The sequence below is a fragment of the Cariama cristata genome, unplaced genomic scaffold (genome assembly GCF_000690535.1).
Source record: "Cariama cristata isolate BGI_N322 unplaced genomic scaffold, ASM69053v1 scaffold547, whole genome shotgun sequence".
Classification (NCBI taxonomy): domain Eukaryota; kingdom Metazoa; phylum Chordata; class Aves; order Cariamiformes; family Cariamidae; genus Cariama; species Cariama cristata.
The window spans coordinates 32707-57505 of NW_009624707.1; the positions used below are offsets into that span (position 1 = coordinate 32707).

The following is a 24799-nucleotide window of genomic DNA, read 5'->3' on the forward strand; positions in this document are numbered from 1 at the left end:
AGAATTGTGTTGAACCCACTGAATCATAACAGCTAGTGCTGTGTGAGATAATACTTACAAACAGGCTTGCTGTTTTGTTTTGTAGTATTATGTGTTTGAAACAGGGATAAAGCTGAATTCTGACCAGTTTGAAGGGCTTTCATATGACTGAACTTCTATTAGAGCGTTCCGTTTAGAAAAATGGAAATTATGGATTGGGATTTTTCTGATTTTTCTGTGACTATCAACTACCAAAGTTGGAAGCAGACATATAAATTAAAATGGAGGTTTAAACTAATGTTAACAGACAGTAGCCTCTTAAGGTAACAGATGTACTAGGCAATGCAGTTCCATACTGATCTCATTCTTGAAGGAACTATTTGTAATGTGTTTAACGAAACCAAATAATTTTGGTTCCATGGATTTTGAAATTATTTGTATTAATAAAGATGTTATTACCAAATATTTTTTATAAATACAACTGTTAAATGTCTGTTGTCTGGGGAAAAAAAAAGATTCAGAAGTTTTTCTCATTTTCTCTGAATCAAAACCACAGGCCATTAAGTCATACTTCCTCATTAGTAAAAAATTCAAATCTTGTTCATCTCTTACAAATCCATTGCTTGGTGTTCACAAATAAGCAATCATGTACAATTGTTGAATGGACGTGTGACTTTGGGACCCAAAACTTTGGATTTCTTCCACAAAATTAATTAAATTCTGTGGTTTTTAGACATTACTTACAGTGTATACTATTTTTATAGCTACTGTCTTATAGTACTTATTTTTATAGTATATTGGGTTGTACTCTTGGGCTGGTCACACTATGCTGTGAAGCTGATGCAAAATTCTCTCAAGCATAAGGAAGAATAGGAGCGTGTGATATGGTGGCTGTCAGTACTGTTGGTAAGGATGCATCTTGAGAAAAATCCAACTATTTAAGCTTTTGCTCCTGAGATTTGCTTCTTGTGGATTTGTGTAGCATACATCTGTTGTGTAATATAAATCATCTGATCAGAGTACTATACTTTTCTGATTTTCTCAAAGTGTGTTCTATATAAAACATAACATGCTAATCATTAGCTTTTTACACATTTCTTACATTTACTTTATAAAACACTTTTGGTGTTTATGCTTTTTGAATTTCATTTAACACTGGTAAGAATTAAATGGCATTCTGCATGAGAGTGCCAGCAGGGAAGATGAATAAAAGTTCTAATCTAAATAGAATCTATGTAAGTGTAATTTCTAGTTTTTATAGGAATGTTAAAACGAAGAAATCAAGTTCTGTATTTGCAGCATTTCTTGACAGATACTGATACTGTAAATTATACAGCTGTTCTTCCTCTGTATGGATTTTGTAGTACTCACAGCAATTTATAATTCCAGAGTGCAGCTGCTGGAAGTCATTTATTCTCAGTTCTGTATTAAATCTATCATATACAACCGCATTAACATTCAGTACAGAGCTCAAGGGCTTATGGCTTTTTCTTTCTTGCTCTGAGTTGCTGTCCTATAAGTGTTTGCAAGGTATGCAGAAAACAACATTAAAAAACTTAAACTGATATACAAGGAAAAAAAAGGAAATAGTATTGAACGTGATAAATACTTAAAACCAGCTCATTTTGCAGTTTCAGCTGAATGGCAAAACCAAAACCTACTGTTAACACTTCTGAAATTGGTAATGCTAATAAGCATGTTTTGATGGATTAGCACTTCAGTTCCATTTGCTTGAGTGCCACTCTTTGTGCATGTCAATTGTACGTGTCTTCATGTTACAGAAACTTAACATTCCCTGCAGGATTTGAATTGTGTGCATCTTTAGAGAGTGTGTGAGTCTATGTCGTTGATTTACTTGATTCAGCTTGGATTTTTTAAAATTAGAACAAAGGAAACTAGCTTATTTTAAATCTTTGGGAAGCATTTATAATGAATGTTAAAAATAGTTAAACTGTAACTGGAGTTTCACAGAAGAATAGAGGCAAGGGCCATGAATATTTGTTGAGTATATTAAATCTAGGAAAATTGAACTGTGCTCTGTTCAAGACCAGGAGAAACATGTACCTAGGAGAACTTGAGCTGATTTGTTGGAGAAAGAGATCTTGAACTCTTGTGGCAGATGGAATAAGTTTAGACATGATCATTTGCATAAAAAGAAGGCTAAACTAGAACAGGCTAAATGTAAAAGACTGTTTGTTTGGTATCTGTTAAACTATGTATCTTTGATAATGCTAGTGGACCATGTAACAGGATCTTCCACTACTAATAGTTTTACTTCAGTTGTTTCTAAGTAGCCTAATACCACTAAGGCAGAGAATGAAACAAGTTTTCAATCTAGTAAATATCCCCAAATCCCTTCTAATTTTAAAATCTCAAAAAAGAAGCAAGTAAAAAATAATCACATATGGTATTATGAGAATTTAATACAATTGCAGAAATAATGAATTATGGATAACTGTCATTCTGCCATATCTTTCAATGAATCGCCTTCCATTGAAAAAATTCCAGGCCAAAATATTTCCTGAGAGCTCGAACAGGTGTATTCTATGCATTGTAGTATATATGAATGTTGATACTTTATATTTCGCATACCTTTGAAATAACTAGATAAGTACAGTATGAAAGCTGTTGTATTGAGTCTTGCTCGACGTGTTTTACTTTGGGGTTTTTTGGTATGAATGTTTACATAATAGTTTTAACCTGTCATTTCTCACAAATGTCAGTTTTCAGGTGTCTTTACTCCTATGAAAAAAGTTAGGCCCTGCTTTGACATATCTTCTGAACTTAGGCATGTATGCACAAATTCCTTGTCTATTGAAAATGGTGATAGATTGCTTCATATTAAAGCTTTACATTAAATTATAAATTATCTTGACTGCCAGAAATATGTGTAAGTGTCTGAGCTCTTTTCTCTCAAGGGTGGATGTTAACCAGCAGATTATTTAGTTTAAAGTGTAAGATGGAATTTTAAACAACAGAGGTCAAGCTAACATTGTAATGATACAATGTGTCACATTAAGGGCTAAGCACTGAAAACAAAGCAAGTTCAGATAGGAAAAGAAAATTATGCCACAAAAACACTGGACTTCTGAAAATTTTAAACTACATTTGACAGCAACGTAAAGAGAAGGTAGTCCTTAGGTAGAAATGTTAACAAAGAAAAAATTGCTGCTTTACTAATTTTTTTTTTTCTTTACAAAGAAAAGATTGCTGCTTTACTCATTAAATTACATGAGGGGACTGTAGGCTGCTGATGCCCTACTTATGGTTGCTTCTGCACTGGCTATCCAATTTTCAAGTGCTCAGAATCAAGTGGGGTTGGAATATCATTGGTTCTTTCCCATCCACTATTTCTTCATCTTAATCTTCCTTACACTTTTTCACTCTCGCTTTTTTGTATTGTATCTCCCCCATTTCCTGTTTTCCTCTCTTTAAAATAATCTATAAGTCTGGTTTATTCCCTCCCTCTCTTTTTCCTCGCCTCCTCTCCTTCACATCTTTGTTAGCCATCTCCTTCTCTTCAAGATGTGATAAGACCTTCTGGAGGTTCCTAACTTCAGAGCCCTCTCACTGATGAATGTTTCCTGCTCTAGTTCCAGGCAAGCTCACTGATGACAAATGTGACCATAACTGTACTAGGAGAAAACCTTTGTGAGCTAATGTATTGTGGTATATGTTTGCAGAAAAAGGATTGCTGGACTTAAAGAAAAATTCTTACATTACTTCTTACAGAGAAAAATTGCTTTGCTACCTTTCAAAATCAGCTACTTCATCTAGGAGACTGAAAGGTAACAGAGCAGGATATTAGAAGTGTGGGAACCAAATCCTGAAATAATGGATAGAGAAGTGACAGCAAGGTATTGCTCTGTCATCTGTAACTGGGCTAGAAGTTGCTGAAGCATGAGACACACAGAATATTGTGCAGTACTTGCAATCTGATGCAACAATCATCAAAAGAAACTGTATTCTCCCTAGCTGAACAGCAAATTCCTGAAAAACATTAGTAAATTTAAAAAGCTGGGATGTTATCCAGTCATGGGCAGTTTTTGATACTTTATATAAAGTAGCTTTGTTTTTCTGTGGTATTATATATCAGTTTGAGTATGATTAATAGTAAATAGGTACAGATACAGAAAGTTGGAAGGCTTCACTTTGACTGGGATCCTCAGTCCTGTAAATCTATTTCCTGCTTGCTCTAAGTTGACTTAAAGTTATAGTTTGACAAAGACAATGTAGAGTCATCTTAGAGGAAGAGGGTATTACTTAAGGCTTAGTCCTATGATAACATTGACATGGCTTTGTATTGTAACACTTCACATTTTGTATATTCATGCATAAGGCTGATGCAAACAAACTCTGCCTACAGTTTATAGCTGTACAGAGTATGTATATTTTGTGTGTGTGTGTATATGGTGTTTATGTGCTCTGTATACATGCTGTAGTATAGCTTAGCACAAGACACTGAGAACTGCTGATGACTTCTGAAGTCAGGAAAAATAAATCTAGAGGCCGGTTAAGACTTTTTTAGTAGAAAGTTAGCTTGGAGAAAAATCAAGCACATACTGTGTTGCTGCTTTGTAATGATAGGTTCTTATTTTTGTCTCCAGACCTGGTCAATCTATAAGATACATCTTTTAAAATGGCTTACTTCTGTGGTGCCTGCAAACACTGTTGTTTTGGTGATTGTCAGTGTTTCAGCATTGTCTGTCTATCGGAGAAGAGAAATGAGAAAGGAAAAAAATTTATGTTTCTGGAGTGTAACTGTTAATTTATTTCATCTACCTCTTTGGACCGGAATCATCTCTGGAAACCTCTGTATTTGAAAAAAAAAAAAAAAGGCAAAATGTGAACAAACTGGCTTTGAGAATACATGCTTTCTCTGTGAAGAAGCAGATAAGATATTTTTAAGAAGAGTCTCCAGTGAGTTTCCATCTCTGTGACACTGGAAGATCTAATAATTTGCTTTCTAGAGGTAACAGCAGGATTTTGATTCAGTCAATGAGGAATGCACAAAGGTGTGTTTAAACAAATTCCTTTGATTCAGTGCTGTTCTGAATTTACTGGCATACCTTCTCAGTGGCCTTTTATGGTCAGTGTAGTACAGCTCTGTGATCTAGTGATGTTTCATTTGTGCTAACAAAGCCATTATCCTGAGTGAGGTGTTTTTCCCAATATGTGTTTGTGTCTGTCTTTTGTACGATTAAAGTCACTTGGGTAGGTCATCAGTTCCAATGTATAGTTAAAAGCCTAACGTGGAGGAAAGAGGCCGTTGAGTCATGCTGTTCAACTTCTGTAAACTTAGCATTTTGTAGAGTAGGCAGGGTCAGCTTTATGACAGAGTTTATAACAGGTGATCCCTGCTGATGATAAATGCTTAGGTGTTCAGAAGAAGGTATTGTTGGGGGTGCAGCGAGGGCTGGCTGCTCTCTGAGGCAGGGACTTCACCAGCCAGGGCCCTGTCCCACTGCCCTGCACTGAGGCGAGCCGGGCATGCCAGGGGATGGTAACCGGCTTCAACCAAGAGTCCAGGTCATCAGGAAAGTCTGTAAGGTCAGAGGCAGGTCAGAGAACAAGCTGGGAAGACAGTCCGTGGATCAGGTTGAGGGTCAGGCCTGGTGAGGGTCACCAGGTGAGAGACAGCCCAGTGATATCTCGGAAGCACCATGGTGACAGGGCAGGACTGAGCTCAGCAGGTTGGTCTGTGGGCTGAGGTTTGGATCGGGGGGCCCGTGGCCAGGCAGGGGGGCAGCTGTGGCTGAGCTGGAGTCCGGTATCCTACAACATGGCTCAGACAGGGACTGAAGGTCTCAGAGTGAGCAGAACTGGGGCTCCAGAGCCCAAGGGTGAGGCGTGGATGGAGCCCCCAGCTGAGGCTGGGCAGGGCCTTTGAGGCCTGGTGGTGCTCTGAGGGCCCTGACCACAGGTATAAGCCTTTAAAACTGTGTGAAAGTAGTGCTGTCTTGGAAGAACTGACACAGCTGACGGGCAATGTAACAATCAGTATCAACCCCAGACCTTTTTCACTTTCTTGTCTGTGAAATTTTCTTCCACTGGATAAGACTACACAGTACTTATGAAATATGTAAACTGGAGCCTTACCCAGATAAACAGTGTGTGTGAACGCACTTGGAAGAGTTTGAGCTTTGTTATTGTCTTTGATTCAGCAAATACACACAATTTAGTAGTCACTTTTGACTGAAAGCTGAACGCTAAAGCCCAAGTTTAAGCTGTGATAAAAAGTAATGCTTTTGTGCCTCAGCCCCATAGCAGTATGAAATTGTGGGGGTTTGTGTGTCTGTGTTTTTCTTGGATATAGAACTCAGTTCGATGGCATCTGTCTCTGCAAAGAGTGAGCTAGGGGACTGCAGCGTGCTTTATTTGGAGCTGCCTTTGTGAACCTCGTGTTGACTGCAGCTGGTGCAAAATATGGCACTGTGATTATACCCACAGTGCTGCCTGAATCCTGTGAGTTGTGCTGGTACGAATACTCAGTGAACAAGAGCTGGCTTTCTGGTGTATTGTGCTGTCAAACCTTAAATGTATTAAGTGTGGCGAAGAACAGATTTTTTTTTCTTTTTTTTTTTTTTTTTTCTTCTTCTTACTGAAGTAGTGCAACCGAAGCTTAATTGTGAAGATAGTTTTCAAGTTTTCCATTCGAAGTCTTCTTGTCTATTCACCACGTTTGGCAGGAGCAATCCACAGCTGGGATGTGATTATTCATTTATTTTTCCATTCTTATCAGGAACAACCAGCTATGAGGAAGACATGATAATACATCTTGGAGGGGGCTGTGACAGCAGCCTGGGGAAGTATCACTGTACTGGGCCTCTTAGATTGACAATGGTTGGAGACAGGATTATCTTTGATCTCAGCTGCTCTCATATGACATATCTAGAGCTCAGTTGCTGACTTAGTATGGAAGAACACATTCCAGACCAGTGCAAATAGTCCACTAGTCTAAAAAGAAGTTGGAATAAGGGGAAAGTGGGAAGCTGTGAAGAAAAAGAAAAATAGACTGAAGCTCAGTAATGTCGCTGGATGAACTACAGATGCTTGGGTGTTATGGTATGAAGAGACTAGTAGTAAGAACTGCTTTGGAAAATTTCTTCTCTGTAGTCCTATTTGTATTCTGCCTCTGTGCAGGTGGAAGATGATCCATCCGTACTTAGAACAATCTCTGAGTAACAAAAACCATAGTCATAGCTTGTGTGCTCTTGTTCGTCATGTTCTGGTGCCATGTTTCACAGATATTTCAATCCTATAGGTACATACTTTTCCCTGTATGATTCTTTTGCATGCTTGAGTAACAAGTTGTCTTGTTGCATTCTGTACCAAAGTTAATGTAGTATATTTGGGCAAGACATACAGACTACCTATTTGATTCCAACTTTCAGTGCAGTCAGATTTGACACTCCGAATGCTCAGATCTTTAAAAGCCTATGGTCTTGTTTGGAAACTTGTCTAAAGGTATGCAAGTCACTCAAATTTAGCACAATGTCCATGAACTTGTTTAGAACTGTGATGGTTTGATAGTTCATAGGAGGGTCTTAACAGTCCGTAGTTCTCAAGTGATATAGTCTATCAAAGGGTAACGTAAAAGAATCATAGAATCATAGAATCGTTCAGGCTGGAAGGGACCTTTAGAGGTCATCTAGTCCAACCCCCGTGCGATGAGCAGGGACTTCTCCCGCTAGATAAGGTTTCTCAGAGCCCCATCCAGCCTGACCTTGAATGCCTCCAGGGATGGGGCTTCCACCACCTCTCTGGGCAACCTGTGCCAGTGCTTTACCACCCTCATTGTAAAAAATTTTTTCCTTATGTCAAGTCTAAATCTACCCTCTTTTAGTTTAAAACCATTACCCCTTGTTCTCTCACAGCAGACCCTGCTAAAAAGTCGGTCCCCATCTCTCATATAGGCCTCTGGAAGGGCCACATTGAGGTCACTTTGAAGCCTCCTCTTCTCCAGGCTAAACACCCCCGACTCTCTCAGCCTGTCCTCATAGGAGAGGTGCTCCAGCCCTCGGATCATTTTTGTTGCCCTCCCCTGGACCTTCTCCAACAGGTCCATGTCTTTCCTGTGCTGTATACTTTCTCAGTGTTGCTTTCTTATGTTTCATAGTGGTATATTCTCTTTGACAAGTAAAAAAGGAATTGGGACGATAGGTTAACAATCTGTTTGTAGAGACTAACTTCCTTCTGCAGAGAACTAGTTACGTTATTCTGCTAATTCATGTAGGCAAAGATTTGACAGAGAAATCACTCAATTGTAGGGCTTTTTGGCCCATTTGTGCAGAAGATCAGGCTAAGATTATCAGCTGTCTCTTCCTGTTCTCATGAAAAATCTTGATGAATTCTTCATCAAAGTGGAAAAGAACAATGGCCCTACAGCTTCTTTGGAGGCTCTCCAAGGTTCACAACTGAACAACAAAGTAGTGATGAATTTCATGGGTCCAAGCATTATTTTTTTAAGTGTTATTGAACAATAGTGAGGCTCTTCATAAGTGAATTTAACAATACCCAGATTCTGAAACTTTACACAATATTGTGTGAAACAAAACATTCTGTGTTTTAAAAACATTAACACATTAATTTTTTTTTTGTCTGTTTCTGGACATGTTTCCAGATGCCATGTTATTGACTTGCTGTTACTGGCTTTGTGCTACTGGCTTGCCAGTTTTGGATTTCTTATGAACCTCTTGTTCCTGGTTAGACTACTGTTTTAGAGGGGAAAAAGTCATTTGGAAGGACTGTTGAGTTTGATTGTTTGCATATGATGCAGGAAAGGAAGAAATGGTTAAGAATAGAAGGCAGGTAGACTGAAGTATTGACTTACCATTGTGTCTTTAGGTCTGTAGCTTCCTTGCAGCATAGGAGAAAAAAGGGCATTCTATTGTCTTGTAATTTAATTGTAGGAAAGGTAGATTCACTAATTAGAATGAGAGTCCATGTTTAAAAACAAATAACACTTTTTGCTGAGAGTGCACTGGATAAATTGCAGATGCTTTACGAAGGTTAGAGGTGCGTGAATGTTTGGATTTGAGCACACTAGGCAACAAAGCCAGTCCCACGCAGTGGTGATTCGTTTATATATTGCTTAATTGAAAATGTAAAAATATGTGAAGTATTAATGTGCCCAAGAAAAGAACTCAGTTTTCTAATTCAGATGATCAGCTGGTTAAACCATGGCCTGCTTCTGTTTAAGGCTCCACTTCTCTCTCTCTCCCCCCCCTCTCTCTTGTTCATTTGTTTTTTACTGTATCTCTGAGATTTCCAAGTTAGCCTGAGGAAGTAAGATACAATCCCATGTGCAATGCATATATGGCAGTAAATGAGATTTTAAAAACATAGGGCTGGTTCATTTAATATTGAATGTTCTTTTCTTCAGCCATAAACTTATAAACTTTATGCTGTGAGAAGTGGATACCGTGATGCTTTTGTAAATAATGCATATAAAGCCTGATGCAATGCAAAGGAAAATAATTAGAAAGACTTCAGTTTGCTTTAGAGCAGGCTGCGAGCCGTTTTCTATGCATTTTGTTGTTCATTTTTCGTTGTGCCTCTTCTCATCATTTGAAGCTGGTGCCACAGGCTTTTATTGTTCTGGTGTGCTATTTCCTCTTCCTCGTTTTATTCTTCCCCTGAATTTAACTGTCTCCTTCACCGGAGCCATTTTGCAAATATCTACTAGGTTTTTTTCCTGAAGGGACGAGATGCAGAAAGAGAGTGGGGAGAATGTCTAGAGTAAAATAGGATGAGACAGGAGGCTCCTTACAATCCTGATGTTGACTGTATGGTTGTCCCAAAGTCCGTAACTTTCAGCTGTCCAAATAACAGCTCCCGAGCTTGATTCCTAGAAACAGTTAAATCTGGCTTGACAGCTCTGATGAGCTGTATGTTCCTTGTTGTCTGGGCTGGCAGGAAGCAGTAGGATTTCAAGAAGTTCTGGGTGGAGAAGGAAGGCCCAGGAGGAACGTGGTAAGATCCCTGGGTGCTTTAAGTGTGTACATGGCAGGGAGAGAGGAGAAACAGGCAGTATAGCGCTTCACAGGGATGGCTTCTCTCAAGCACCTTTTCCATTTCCACACCTTCCACACTTCCCATTTCCCAGGAATACAGGATTCTCATCCCTGACCTGCTGTTCCTTTCTGTAGTCAGTGTGCTCCAGACATGTGGTGATGGGGCAGGGAAGCAAACACAGGAAATTTGTTTAGATGCAACAATCACAGAGTTCCTTGTTTAACCCTGTCTGCACCTCTGTCCTTCTCTATTGCTAATGAAGAAAGACATGTCTGGGAGGAAAGACAGCTAATGTCTAGGCCGGTTTTCACATAGGAAAACCGTGCTTAAAAGCAAGCAAACTGTGGACAGTTCATGGTGCTGGTTATAAGATGCAATAAAAATTGGGCTTGTTTTACACAGACTTTGTTCATTTCTCGTGATATAAAGATGATTCAATTGTAAGTACTGTTGTAGTCCATTTTCACAATCTTTGATGAATTTAACTCAATGTTTCCTTAAACAGAGTAGAGAGAGAAAAAAAATTGTTTATACATTACTTGTCAGTTTTGAAGTTTTGAAGTGCTTTTGGAAATAAACAATGTTCTTTTGCTGACAGGACTTGAAATCTAGCGATCAGCGAGATGAAATTGCTGCAGCACGTGCATCCCTGAAGGAAAATTCCTCTCTCCTACATTCAATATGTTCAGCTTGTTTGGAACATTCAGATGTTGCATCCCTTACAGCCAGCAAGGATTCAGTTTGCAATGAAATACAGAATGCTCTCAATGTAATTTCTAATGCTTCCCAAGGAGTTGGAAATAAAATGGGACAACTTACATCTCACACAGCCACTCTTGGAAGTGCGCTTGATGAGCTTGAGGTACGTAAACCTGTGAGACTGCAACGTTTTTGGAAAAATGGTTTGTTTATTTTAAATTAGCTATTGCTATCGTAAGTGATGGACCTAAAGGTATTAGAAATTGATGCTCTGCTTAGTCCTAGTCTAAATAGTATCACTATAAATTATTTCATGGGGAAGGATCACTTCCTTCAAAAGAGTTTGGAATTAAGTCTTCATGTATGCTCAATATTTGGCTTCCTTTGAACAGCAGGGAAGAATTAGCTCCAAGTGTGTCACTAATGATGGAGACAGATACATCCTTGAATAAGTGGGCAGAACCTGTGAGTTTGGTTTACAAATAACAGTGATTATCAGATGATGGTAATCACTGCTGCCTTGACTGCATTTGAACTAGTACAACACAAGTGGAAGTGCTTGTCATTGGGATCATTATGTAACTTAATTGAAAGATTTAGAAACCTAATTATGTTTTCTGCTTATCATTAAATAAAGTGACATAACCAATATGCTTTCACAAATTCTACATTTCTACTTCCATTATTTAAGCAAATACTTGGAGAAAGTCAATTGTTTCTCTACTCCTGACCTGATCCTAAGCTTTTGTATGGAACTTTCCCTTTTTCTCCTGGCTGCTGTGGCTCTTACCAGTGTTATTTTCCATTGTCCTGCCAAAAATGGTAAAAGACCTCTTGCAGATGAGATTACAGACCATGCTCCTCATCTGATGTAACCAATGTAGGCCTGGATCAACAAGAGGAACGACAGTTTCTAAACACATTTGCAAATATAGATCTTTTTGGTTGTAAATTCTAAGACTTTTCAGATCTCAGCCTCAGAACACTATTGTTGATACATTTTCAGGAGAATTGGTGTTATGACTGATGATAGATTTTGTTTAAAATTTTCACAGAAGGTTAGGGAAATACATTGAAATATGACACACATCTTGTAGTGGCAGTTTATTGATGAAAACAGACCTCTCAGTCATGCGCAAAGTTGAATCTGACAGGTTTTTTTCCTCCCAAAGGAACAGACTACAATTGCACGTTACATGTCATCCTTCCTTGCTTCTCAGACTGGGTTTTAAAATTATAGTTTCTAATCTATTGTCTTAATAAATGGAAGAAGAAAAAAGGAACATTTAAGAGTAATACATGATTTGTTAAAATGAAACTGAATGACAAAGTATGTACTTTGAGAGCTATTATTTACCTGTTTTACTTACAAAATTTTTAAACAAAATTTGGGAAAAGGATTACATCTTCTGACTGCGGATGAATTCATCTTGACTGTATGTGAGCAGTATCGTTTTAATGATTTTTTTTTTTAAAAGTAATTAAATTAATTCTTATTTTACAATGTAACATTTGTGGTAATCACAAAATAGAAAAAAAGTCTTTTGGATTGAATTTGGGTTTTTTTGGAAACGTAAGAACATAGAAGTCTGACTGTTGGAAAAAGCCATTTGTTTATGGAGTTTTAAATATATCTTTACCTAGGTAACACAAATGGGAATTGAAGCTGTGTGAGTTAGATAAGGCACAATTTACAGAGCATTTAACTTCTGAAAATGATTTTATGAATTAGATGGTTGCGCTTTTCTTTCTGTGGAGAAAGTTCTGTTGGCTAAGGACCTGAAATAACCTTTGCTCTATCTTCTTGTTGCAAATGCAGTACCATGAAATAGATTGATGTAGTAAATAGTCTGTTGGGAACAAATCTCATTAAATGTTTATAGTGTGGAAATGTATCATGGAGCTTACCCAACGATCTACTATCTAGATGTTTTGCAATGTCGTTCTTCCTTTGCCAGTGCTGGCAGTGTGAAAGTTATTGCAGATTTATAGGTGAGGAAACCACCAGTAAAATTAGATCAGCTAACTCTTAAATCAGTAGATTCTCAAGAATTCCTCTTAAAGGCTCCATATAACTATCATTCATAAATAAACACACAATTGTAATGTTAACAATTTAATTGCATGTTAAGGTCTGTGTTAAAAGAGCGTGTAGGTGCAGGTTATCTAATGACTTTCACGGATCTTGCATCTTCTGAATGTAAAGAGATTTCTCACAAAATAATACAGGTCTTGCATGACTGACTCTCTGTCAGCCTGTTTATCTGATATGTGGTCCTTTAATGACCATGGCTATCTAGCAAAGCAATTACGTATGAGATGTCAAAATACTGTAAATCAGTTCTAAAGGTCAGGAAATATAACCAGATTTCTGGATATCTATGAACCCTCTTTTTCATGGATCAGAAGACCAATGAGGGAGAAAACAGGGACCTAATAGCTCCTTTTAAATGCTCACTTATGCTTAAGAACTCAGGTGGCTAACCACTGTTTAGCCCTGTTAAAGTAAAACCCCAAAACTGCTTATTGCATATCTGGTGTCTTCTGATAGGTTGGAAATTGGATTGTCTTTTCTGTGTAGATGCACTGATCATAACTATTTGATGAAATTGCTTGAATTTAATCTGTGGGCAGAATCTTAAGTCATATTTTCCTGCTTATTATTGCCTAGATATTTTTTTAATTTAGAGATGAACTGTAGTACCATTTTTGCCAGTGCTATTTGTCCATCTTTGCATGAACTTTCTGCAAACTGACTCGTAAAGTAAGGTATTTCTACTCCCTTTTCGTCTGAGATTTGAAGGCAGTCAATGGCTAATTGGCTGTACCCTTCAGGTGTGTCTTAGTCTTCCACAATCAATGAAGCTGTTTCTTTCTATAGTAACACTTGAATATTCTACTTCGCAGGTGTGTTCTACATTATGGTGGACACTGTACATATAACCTAGTGTTGAGGGTGCTTGCTTGAGATATAGGAGCACAACAGTAAAGTCGGTGCTTTCTTGAGATACAGGAGCACAACAGTAAAGTTGCTGCGCCAGTGAATAGTGACCAAGTGGCACAGCTCCATCAGGGGTGAGATACCAGAGAACGCTTTGGTTGTTAAGGACTGTAATGTGAATGAGTGAGACAGAGTTTCAAACCTCTAACACAAATAAACCTATCTTCCACATCAGAAATGTATGTCCTGACCTCTGGAAACTGACTATATCTTAGAATGCCTTCCCTTGTCATTCTTACAAGATCATCATGGATGAGTCTTTCACATATAACATTAGTTTGAAATTATTGTTTTTGTGTAAGTTAATTATATTTTTTTAAGCATAAATATTTAAACATTAATGACTAGTTTTATGCAGTTCTCCAAATCTGTATTAATATGCTACTTACTAAAGTCAAAGCTTTTTAATTTTTAACTTTGCTATATCTTTATATCTTTGGATATAACCAAAGTAACGAAGACCTAGATAATGCAGTCATTGAACACTTGTTATGCAGGAAAACACAGTTCCTACTGCTGAGAACTATTTTGATTCTGCTTTTAAAGTTATGCTTTCTTACTTAGGTGACAGCTGATACAGGTTAATTTCTCCTGCATTTCAGTGTCCTTAATGGCACTTCTTACCGCTTCCTTACAATCTCCTTTACTGCATTTCCCTAATTTCCTGCAATGCATGTTGCGTTTTGACATGTAGTAACTTAGCTTGCCTCCAGGTAAATTGAGGGCAGTTTTCCTTTGCCTTCAGCTATAATCTCACTATTGTAAGGAAGCTCAGCAAAGAGAAGAAATTAGGAAAAAATGGATGCCCTATACTAAAAGTCTTAACGTGTCTTTAAGTTATCCTTGTGAACAAATGGCGTCTTATTGTCTTCACCCTTCCAGAAAAGTGTCTTCAGGTACATTTCCTTTCTTCTCTGGAAACAGCTGTTATAGAAAAGGACATAGGAGTCTTAATGTTTTAATTGTAGTAGGAAGACTTCTGATGAGACTGTTAAGAGCTAGATTACTGCTCCTATCAGGCCTGACTCTAGGCATTGGCAATTAAGAAATTGCCTGCAAAAGCAAAATTACTTCCTATGCTATTGCCTGGGAGAGCTAGTCTGGTTCCATCCACTGCCCACAAGACGTTAGGGTATATGGAGGTATTTCAGTGTAGAAGAGCAAGCCATCTTCATTCTGTCCGAGTGCTCTCTTTTCTTTTGGATTTTAATCTTCATGGCTGTGTCTACCAGGCCCTGGCAAAACTTCAGCTTTTCTTCTCTCTTTCTTGGAGAGGGCAAAAGTTGGAATTTTTGTAACTGCCAAGTAATTCTTAACTGGCTCCAACTTCTCTACGTCTGCAGAAGAGGATGAAAATAGTGGACTGCCTGTTTCCTTTGCTCTGTCTTTGCGAGTATCATTCCATCCCAGTTTGGCTTTGTTTCCAAAGTTGCACGTGAGATTAATGTGTCCGTGATCAACAAATTTTTTATGTCTTTCATTTAGGAAATAATTAAGAGATACAAATAGGGTTAATATGTTACTTTTATGGATATACAAATATCTGTGGTTTTAATCTTCAAAATATTTAATCTTTTTCCCTTCTGCTTGCACATGAACTCCTTTTCAGTATGTTGTATGTGTCTGGATAGGTGAACGTTGGTTTGAGAAAATCCAGGAGCTTAGAAATACATAGCTAATACTTTAACTTAATCAATGGTTGCATCTGCTGGATGCACATAAAAACCTGACATAAACCCATAAACCATTTTAATTGTCTATCCTGTCACTTGCTGAAACAAGTCCATAAACTTAGGTTTAGACTTTTTATTGTCTCTCACAATAGACAACAGAAAATTGTACTAGCAGTAGCACTGGCCTGATTTTTTGTGGTACTCTGCAGTGGTATGAAAATCCCCAAATTGAACACAGAAAATGTGGAGACAGACGGAAATTCACTAGTACCTTTTCTTTCTAGTCATTGTCTGTGGAAATGTGAGGACTATAATTCATGTAGTCCCAGTTTCTGGTGCAAAGTATAACATAAACCTAGAAATTTAGGCCACAGAAGCTCTTACAAGGGTTGTTTAAGAAGGTTCATTGTCCACTGGTTTTATGTGTGTTAATAGATAGTAAGTATGGGGCTGAAGTGCTGAAACTGCTTAAATAACTAGAATACTTTTAAATGAGATGGAAGACTTCAAGGCAATAGAACAGTAGTGGAGGTGGAATGTTTAGAAACATACACTGATCCTGCAAGTTGGGAAATACATGCTTCCATTTGAATGACACAGTAATGCAGAAACTCCCTGCATGGGTTTCCTTTGGAAATATTCAGATGATAAAGTCTGACTTTTCTCTAGGATTTTCCGGAGAATCTCCCAGCTGTCTCAAAACAATTCTTGTATATTTCAGAAAAGATGGGAGGATAGAACATGTAACAAAGTCTTCCTTTCCCTAAATCATACCTAACGTGTAAGAGAATGTTAATAATAACCAACAAGAAAATTTCAAGGTGACTGAAGTCCCCCTTCCTAGCTGTTTAAGATTTTATCTTGTGATGTTCTAATAAACCACTTTCACTACTGTTAGAATTGCCGAAGCTAGACAGTACCTGAAATTGTGATATTAAATCTAAATTGAAAAAATAATTAAAATTCTCCAGCTTAAAAGTAGTCCGGTACGTATCAGATAAGCACTGATAGGTTCTGATTTACCTGACCCAAATTCCACTTCAGGGTATATGGTGCGGTTTTCTTGTTTAATATTTCTTCTGAAAGCTTGGAACCACATATGGATGTAACAGGTGAATGGATTTATGTGGAATATAGGCTTGGTGATCTGGACCATAATGACACTGTTTCAGATGTTCAGTTAGATGGAAAATTACTAGTTTGGATTTCTTTAAATGCTGAAGCTCAAATGTACTTACTTTCACACTTCATGAAAATACCACCTCTCCTTTTCTTTCTCTTTGGAATATTTGTTTGACAGGCAAATGTAATTAATTTTATCATGCCAAAAGAGTTGTGTGCTTTTGTTTAGCCTAGCTAGTGAAAAGCAAAAGGACACTTATATCTATGGCCTTTGAAAAGACCATTGCTACTATTTTGATCTTTGCCCATTTTCAGCCGGGTAAAGATAGCAGCAGTGACTTTCTGCCACAGCGTGGGATTGTGTTAGATGAGCAGAACTAGACTGCTCATGTAATCTGATTTAACATTCTCAGCTGTAAGCTGGCACTGCTGTTTTCGTGTTAAATCCAGAGGTCCTACTGATCTCTAAAAGACTAAATTTTGGAGGTGTTGAACCCCACTTGCAAACAAAGCTGAGACTCTGGTCTGAGATACTTAGATAAAACATGGAATATTACTGACTAGTAAACTCGTACACAGTTTCATAGTTGTACATGGACATTACAAGCTTCGTATAAGATACATATCTTCTTTTTAAGAATTGCTATGGTCAAAAGTATTTTGGATGCTTCAAGGGTAAAGGACTAGTTGCAAGTCTAGGAAGCGTAATGTCACTATAGTTCATGCAAGTATGAAATAAAGCAGCAACTTAATTGGGCTGACTTTTCTTACCTGTATTCCTGATGTTTTCCAGAATTTAATTGCCCTGGATCCTCTCGCAGTGAATGAAGAGAAAATAAGGCCATCACTAGAGAAACGTCTGGAAGCTATTATCAGTGGAGCGGCTTTGCTAGCTGATTCTTCCTGCACACGCGATTTTCATCGAGAACGCATCATTGCTGAATGCAATGCTATCCGCCAAGCTCTCCAAGACCTGCTGTCTGAATACATAAACAATGTAGGTAACCAGACTTTTTTCCTTTTTTTAATGTGTCTCAAAGCCTATTTTAGTGTATATTAGAATTTAACCTATAATTAGTGTAAATTAGAGTTTAACCTGTATTTCTCAACGTGCTCTTTAAAAGGTTGAAAGGAACATTTTTCTAGAGAAATCTAAACAAACACTGAATACGGATCTCCAGAATGAGTAATAATCATATCATACAATCTGTGGAAAATGCTGTATTACAGATACAACGTAGACATGTTTAAGTTATTTTATGCTTATTGTGAATTGTCACTAGTACAGAACAGACATAATCCTTCACATGCTAGCAACAAGAATTTCTTCGTAATGTCACTTCCTAGACCAGAATTTTAAAATGTAATCTCTGTTCCTGTAGAATGCAACAATTTAATAATCTGTTAAAACGTAAGTAATCTGTTAGTATCATTTTAAAGTAGAGTGTTCACACCACTACATTTGACCTGTTTAAGAGCACCAAGTTACAAGTGTTAAAATTACTTTATTGCTAAATTAGAAAGGTAGGACTGTTCGGTAAATCCAGAAATCTGGTCGTCTGGCATGCTTATAGACCAATTCATTTGTGAATTTTTGAAAAGAAATATAGTTTGATTATGTTTTAAAAATAACTATTAAATTTAAAGAAAGGACCTGGCACTTCTTTCTTCTGGCAGTTAAACGATAAAACAATGGAGGCTCGGGTACTATTAATATGGGTACACAGTGTTAATACCATGCTTCTCCTCTGGAAACGTGTTCTGTAGACTTACTGTTCTTATCCGTAAAGGTACCGTAAGATGATTAATCAAGCATGTTGAGGGGATAATTGTATGATACAGCTATTTATTTCTTTTTTTTGGAAACTGAAATTCCTTCCTATTCTGTAAGTCATACTAGTTAACCCAATCCAAAGCTGTTCTAATGTTTTCTTTGTCTCATCCTATTGTCATTAGTATAATGAAGTGTAGGGACTAAGATAATCTATGCATATCAGATGTTTTTTCATTTCATAGATACTGTGCTCTTTGATATTTTCTCTTTATTTATTGGGAGGCAGGTGGAATTTACGGCTGATTCATTTAATTTTCTGTGTATTCAAGTTGCTTTTTCAGTCCCTATACAGACAAAGATTCTTTCATATTTTTACTCAAAATTTAGCTGCATTTTCTGTTGAGTGCCACATAATTCTTGAACCTCTCTGGTGGTGCTTTACAGCTGGGTTAGCTATGTGAGATTTCTTCAGCTCTGGTTAGCTTGGAATAGTCCTTGATACCTTCTTGTAATGGATGTCCATTGTGATAGCTGTTCTAGGGTCATCAGGTATGCTGTTAAATGGCTGAAGGTTTAATAAGGGAAGGCATCAACCTTTAACGGTTGGACTCAATGATCTTCAAGGTTTTTTCCAACCTAAATTATTCTGTGATTCTATGATTCTCACCTGTGGTAGCCATAGCACAAGGGAGGATGCAGATGTGGTGTATAGCAACCCATATTAGTCCAAAAGATCACTATGGGTTTGTCACAAGAAAGCCTTATGGGAATTCTGTATCTTGCAGGAGTAAAACTACATGACTGTAAGTCAAATGGTCTTAAATTCTTGGACTATTGAAAGAAAATTGTGATTATCTTTCCTATTTTGGAAATAATCATGACTTTAGGGTTACATAATGCAGACTGAGGGGAAAAGAAGAATACATAACCCACTCCACTGACTTGAGAAAGTCAGGAAGCAGCTATTTTTAAATATGGCTAAAAGGGGAAATGTCATATAATTTGCTGCAGAACACAGTGTCTGCACAAAGTGGCAAAGATGAGGGAAGCAGAAAGGAAGAAATACAAAAGATTTAAAGGTATGAGGTGTTATACTAGGGTTAAATGACAGGAATTAATTTAAAGTTTTTAGTTTCTTTTAGTGCTCTTGGTCTGCTTATACAATTAATATTGATTGCAATGGGAAAGCTCTCACCAAGAATAGTTTATGGCTATTACTGAGGCTGGGTTAAATATGTTCTTCAATGAGAAGATTATCAGGTGTCAGTTAGTTTATTTCACAACTCTAACTTGCTGTAGAATAGATGATGGATCCAGGAGACAGTGCTCATTTATCACTGTCTTCTGGGCTTTTCTGTTAATAATTTCAATAAGCTAGGACTGTGAATCGAATAAGCATAACAATTACTCCAGCCATTTGTTAACATAGTACAATTTAAGGACTAGGTTGTGATTCCCTTCCTCTCCTTGGGAACACTGTCGTACTTCACAAGCAATTGCACTGTCTATGTGATGCTTCATGTGAGTTTACTTGTATGTTCTCATGGTGTGTTTGTGCACAGAGGCTCTGTACTGCAGCTTGTATGTGAGAGTGGAACGTTTTCCTTGCCCACTATCCACAAGGGGCATGCTTTTGCTCCTGTCTTCGTCCTGATGGTGTATGGTTCATAAAACATAGCCTACCCACTGTCATTTCAGTTCTTTTCAATCACTTTCATGAGTTGTTGCAGTCAGCTGCTTGAAATATTTTTTTTCTGGGTATATTTCTGTTGTTTCTTGCTAGCATATAGGTTTGATTATTTTTCTTAAGGCTTTTTTGTATCTGAGTGTTGCTGGTGGGAGCTGCATTGTTTCAGAGACGTCACACAGAGTAAGTGCCACCTTTGCAAATCCTTCTCTAGCAGCTGGTTTACCAGGAAGCTCTATGAGCTGCACTGACACTGATGTAACATCCAGTAGATCTCTAAAGCCCCTGAGTCTCATGCTGATGGTAGACGTGGCCTGCCTGGTAAGCGTTTAGCTTCGACAGGATCATTGCTGAGGACTTGAGTATCTAAATTCTGTGTAAGTTCTGCATCGTCTGTTCTTTTGAAACTAGCCCTCAGTGCCTAAACAAATGTACAGGAACTTAGGATTTAGCCCTAACTATTTGAAACAGTATAAGGAATACAGCTTTTTTGGTTCCTAAATTTGTTTTATTTTTTTCCTCAATTATTCAGTGTCTCTAATAAGCCTTAGGGACATGAAGTGAAATCAAGGGCCTATTGGTGTCAGTGATAAAATTCAGAGTTTTTACTGCAAGCTGGGAGAAACATCTTTTCAGCAGATACTGCCTTTTATGTAAGTGGCTGTTTTTCACAAAGACTGTATCACAGTGAGGTGATGCAATGGAAAGTTAAGCAAAATGTTCTCTATATTAATAAAGACCCACTCTGTCTCTAAGAAGCTTTAAGTTTTTCTGTTCATGAAGTAATTCAGACATATAATAAATTGCAAATATATTTATAATCCTTCTGAAAAGCAACAATTATTATTCTGGTATTTTGGAATTATTTGTGTACTATTGTTACCCTCTCTGAATTTTACTCATAGACGTATATTGTTAAGGGATATCTTTGAATTTCAGGACATCAAATAACAGGAATTACGACTGAATTTGGATAGCTTATCAATGGCAGAATCATACTATGGTGTGTGAATAATAATGTATCCATAGGAGCAATCATTTTGTTCTAGTAATAAGCACTTGCATTTTCCTAATGACAAGCTCTTGTCTCTGCTCATCTTTTAAAATGAAAAGTTATTGAATATGTTGGAGTGCACCAATACTAACTCAGTGTTTCTCGAGTTCTCTGTCTGCTTTTACTCCCCGTCACAAGAGGGATATGCACTTATCTAGGTGATCAAAAGGGAAAACAGAGTTGTGATTGACTGTGGGTTAAAGTGGCCGTTGTGAGCAGCAGTTAGGATGATTGCAGGCACTGCTTTCTCTGCCTTCATTAAATAGGGAGGGTATGTCTGCATAATTATTCTGCATCCACCTGTAGATTTGAATAAAGATCACTGGCTAGATTGTTCAGTCAAGGCTGAAAAAAGGTTGGTATAGAAAAGTCAGATATACTGATGGTATGATAGCTGCCTTCTTGAAATAAAGCCTCCTTACTTTTGGAATGTTGTTTCGTGATATTTGAGCTTTATTAGTTTCTCAGCTTATTCTGGACGTTGGTTGGAGGTATATATATATGTGTGTGTATATATGTGTTTATATACACATACATAATGCTGTTATGTATGCTGGACCAGTATACATTATGCCTTTTCTGATAGGTTGTGATTTCATTCTTTCTTGTGTATTTCAAAACCTTCTATTTCTTAACTGGGTTTTTATGTTAAAATTACCTAAGTTTTTGGGTCAAATAATGTCAATAAAATAGTTTGCATTTTCGTTGTTATTTTCAAAGTTTTTACATGTTTTCAAGACTTCTATCTTTAAAAATAGTTTCAAAAGAAAATCTGAAACATTGAGATCTGAAAATATATTTATAAAACCAATATTCTTTTGTTCTTCTTAAATACATTAGCCAACTTCATACAGATTTGACAAATGTGTCACTGCCACAGAATAATTTCTCTCTCTAAAAATATTTCACAGAATATTTCACACACAATTGACGGAAATGTGTGACTATGCAAACTAGCAGCAACTCAGTAATTCAGTCTGCAGTTCTGGACACCCTTATGCTTCTTGTGCCACAGCTGTACCATGTGTGTGGCACTGCTGTACTGAGTGTGGCATGGAGGAGACCCAAGCCATCCCTTCTCACATCAGCCGTGGTTTCAGTCTCTGAATGAGACATTTAAGAAAATGGGAGGAGACTAATGATACATTTTACCTTGAGGCCAGATCAGGAAGTGGACTGACTTTGATCACATTGTACATCTTTATATTACATATCTAGGATACTGATAATCAAGCCCTGACCATCCATGTAGCCTAATGGCAGGCCAAGCTGAGGCTGACTGTAAGTCTCACCTGCTTTGTGGCAGACAGCATCAGACCATGCTGCAAGGGAGATGAAGTAGTTGGTGGCAGACAATGAAGCACCTGTATTGCATGTAGGGCATCCTTGAATCTCACTGGGAATGCAACTGCTCGAGCTTTATCTCCTTGGGTTCCCTGAAAGTTCTCTGAAGCTTGTTGCTTCACCCCAGGTCTGTGTCTGTAACTTCTGGATATGAGACACATTTGCATTGGAGGCATATTTGGATCCGAGCCCATAAACTGAAATGCTGTGAGGATGAGACTAGGAGCTAGGATCCCTAAAAGTAGGGAGATGCCTGAGACAGGGAATGAACTGGAGTGTGCTGAGCCCTCTAAGGAAAAGGTGTGCAGTACAGAGCCCTCTGTAGCCATGGGAAGGTCCAACTGCGGGAAAGATGATACAGTGGATAGTTGGGACTTGCACGGTTGTGTCTGTATAGTTTTCAAATTGTAATTGTTCACTTACTGGAACCTGAGCATTGGAAATTCAAGACTAGAAAATGGATGGAAACACAGGAGTCTTTATTGATGGCATGGTTCTGGGCCTTACCCTTTGTCTCAACTCGTAAATTTGTGTGCTGTGGAGTGCTAATGCCTTGCTTTACCCCTGTGTTGAGTACTGTTCAACAACAGCTTAAGGTCTGACTCACTGTCTCTATGTAGAGACTGCCTGTAATTGATAACATTTTGTGTAGTATTTTATTGCCATTCTTACTCTTTTAGAGTGGAAGGACATATAGATACCTCAAGCATACAGATACTTCAAACTTCATGTTACTTGTACTTTATGGTTTCCTGATGAAGACCTTTAACGCTTCCCTGGATAGAGGGCAGACAAGACACTTTGGTTTATCATCACAGTGGTGCAGTGTATCTTGCATTTAAACCACTTAATCTTGCTCTGAGCAGTGGATTTTTTATTTTGGTGCTCAAGGGGAACATTTTTGGTAGTTCTGGAAGCAAGAATTCCTCCAAAAGAGTTATTTCAGATTGAAGAAAATATTTTGTTCAGCTTAAGAAGGGAATGTTTCATATTTTTAAGTTAAAGATTTACCTGGTCATCTTTGTTAGATATTTGCATCTCTTGGGGCTATCTTCCCTTTATTATCCATGTGCTATAGCTGCAGAAAAGTGGATTACTGATGGTTAATAATTTGTTTATGGAAAACCTGGTACTCCATGAATAAGAAATTAGGGCACAAAATGAAATCTCTTACCAGAGAAAATTCACGTTGCATGAATCAAATAAGCAAACTTGTGAAAAAGCTCCAGATACTTTTCGTATCTGCTACAGCTCTTTACGGTAAAGCTTACGTTCTCCATTCATGTAAGGGTTCACCTAACCTGTTCCTGTCAGATGGGCTGCAGGCAACACAGATTATTTCAGAAAACGTAGTGCTTGCCACTTTTTAAGTTTCATTAGTTTGGGGCTAATTTGCATTTATGTTTTGGAGTGGGGATGTAGTGAGCAGTCTAATATGAATAATTTTTAATAGTATGCTGAAAATGTATTTGGAATGTATAATTTCCTTCATGAATACATTTTTCATGACTTAAAAACTTTAAACCTTCTCGTCTCAGTACCTGCCAACTACTGTTTGCTCTTCTAAAGGAAACTGCTATGATTACGTGTATTAAAATTTTGTCATAAGAGATCTTCTTGACAGATATCAAAAGTATTACCACCAGTCCACAGATCATATATTGATACATGTCTAAATATGTGTATTACCATTTTCAACAACAACAACAACAAACAATGTGATGGTGAAGCTGCTGGAAGGCAGTTCTGCTAAGATGTGTCCATCTTAGACAGAGCTCCAAAATGTGGTTTGATTGTAGCTTCCAGTGAAATTGTCTGTGTGGCTACATGATATTGTGAATCTGTAAAACTGGTTATTCAGCTCATTAATTAAAGAATCTAAGAGCTATGACTGAAGAAATGCATTTTCATATGCAGCTTTGTACCTTTATGTATTTAACTTGATGTGTCTGTAACTTTCTCCATATAATGAAAAGGATTCCAAACAATCATATATGGCACAACTGAAGGTTACAGCAACTGTTTAGAGTTATGTTAAATATGCTATTTGTTCAATAATATACTTTAGTATCGGACACTCCAAATTGTTACCAGTGACGTCTAGGGAGCTAAGGATAGTGGACTGTTTGACTTGTCATTCCTGGTTACTTCCACTTTCTTTCACTAGTATGTGTCTTGAAATGTTCTGTGTAATTGCTCGGTGGTTGAAGAACAGCCCAAAGTTGGCATTCGACTAACCGGGGAGTTTGAAGAAATTCCTTGTTAGAGTCTTGAAGTACAGCATAGCTGTCAGTTATTCATGCAAGTGGTTCAACTGACTGACTTTCTGAAATACTTTTTTCTGTGTTTCCATAAAGGAACATGAAAAAACAGAGCACATATTCACGTCTTTTGGTAAAAAGAATGCATTCAAATGTTCTTACTTTACTGTCCTCTTCGTATTCAAACA

The 24799-nt window shown here is 37.6% G+C and overlaps 1 protein-coding gene across 1 annotated transcript; it reads left to right on the forward strand.

Annotated features, from left to right (window-relative positions):
• Positions 1-10594: 10594 nt before the first annotated feature.
• On the forward strand, positions 10595-17551 carry LOC104164048 (catenin alpha-3-like; the record flags this gene model as incomplete). Its single annotated transcript, XM_009703262.1, has 2 exons — positions 10595-10858; positions 17285-17551. Coding segments are annotated over 2 exons (531 nt in total), but the record flags the coding sequence as incomplete, so codon positions are not given.
• Between the last annotated feature and the right edge of the window lie 7248 nt (positions 17552-24799).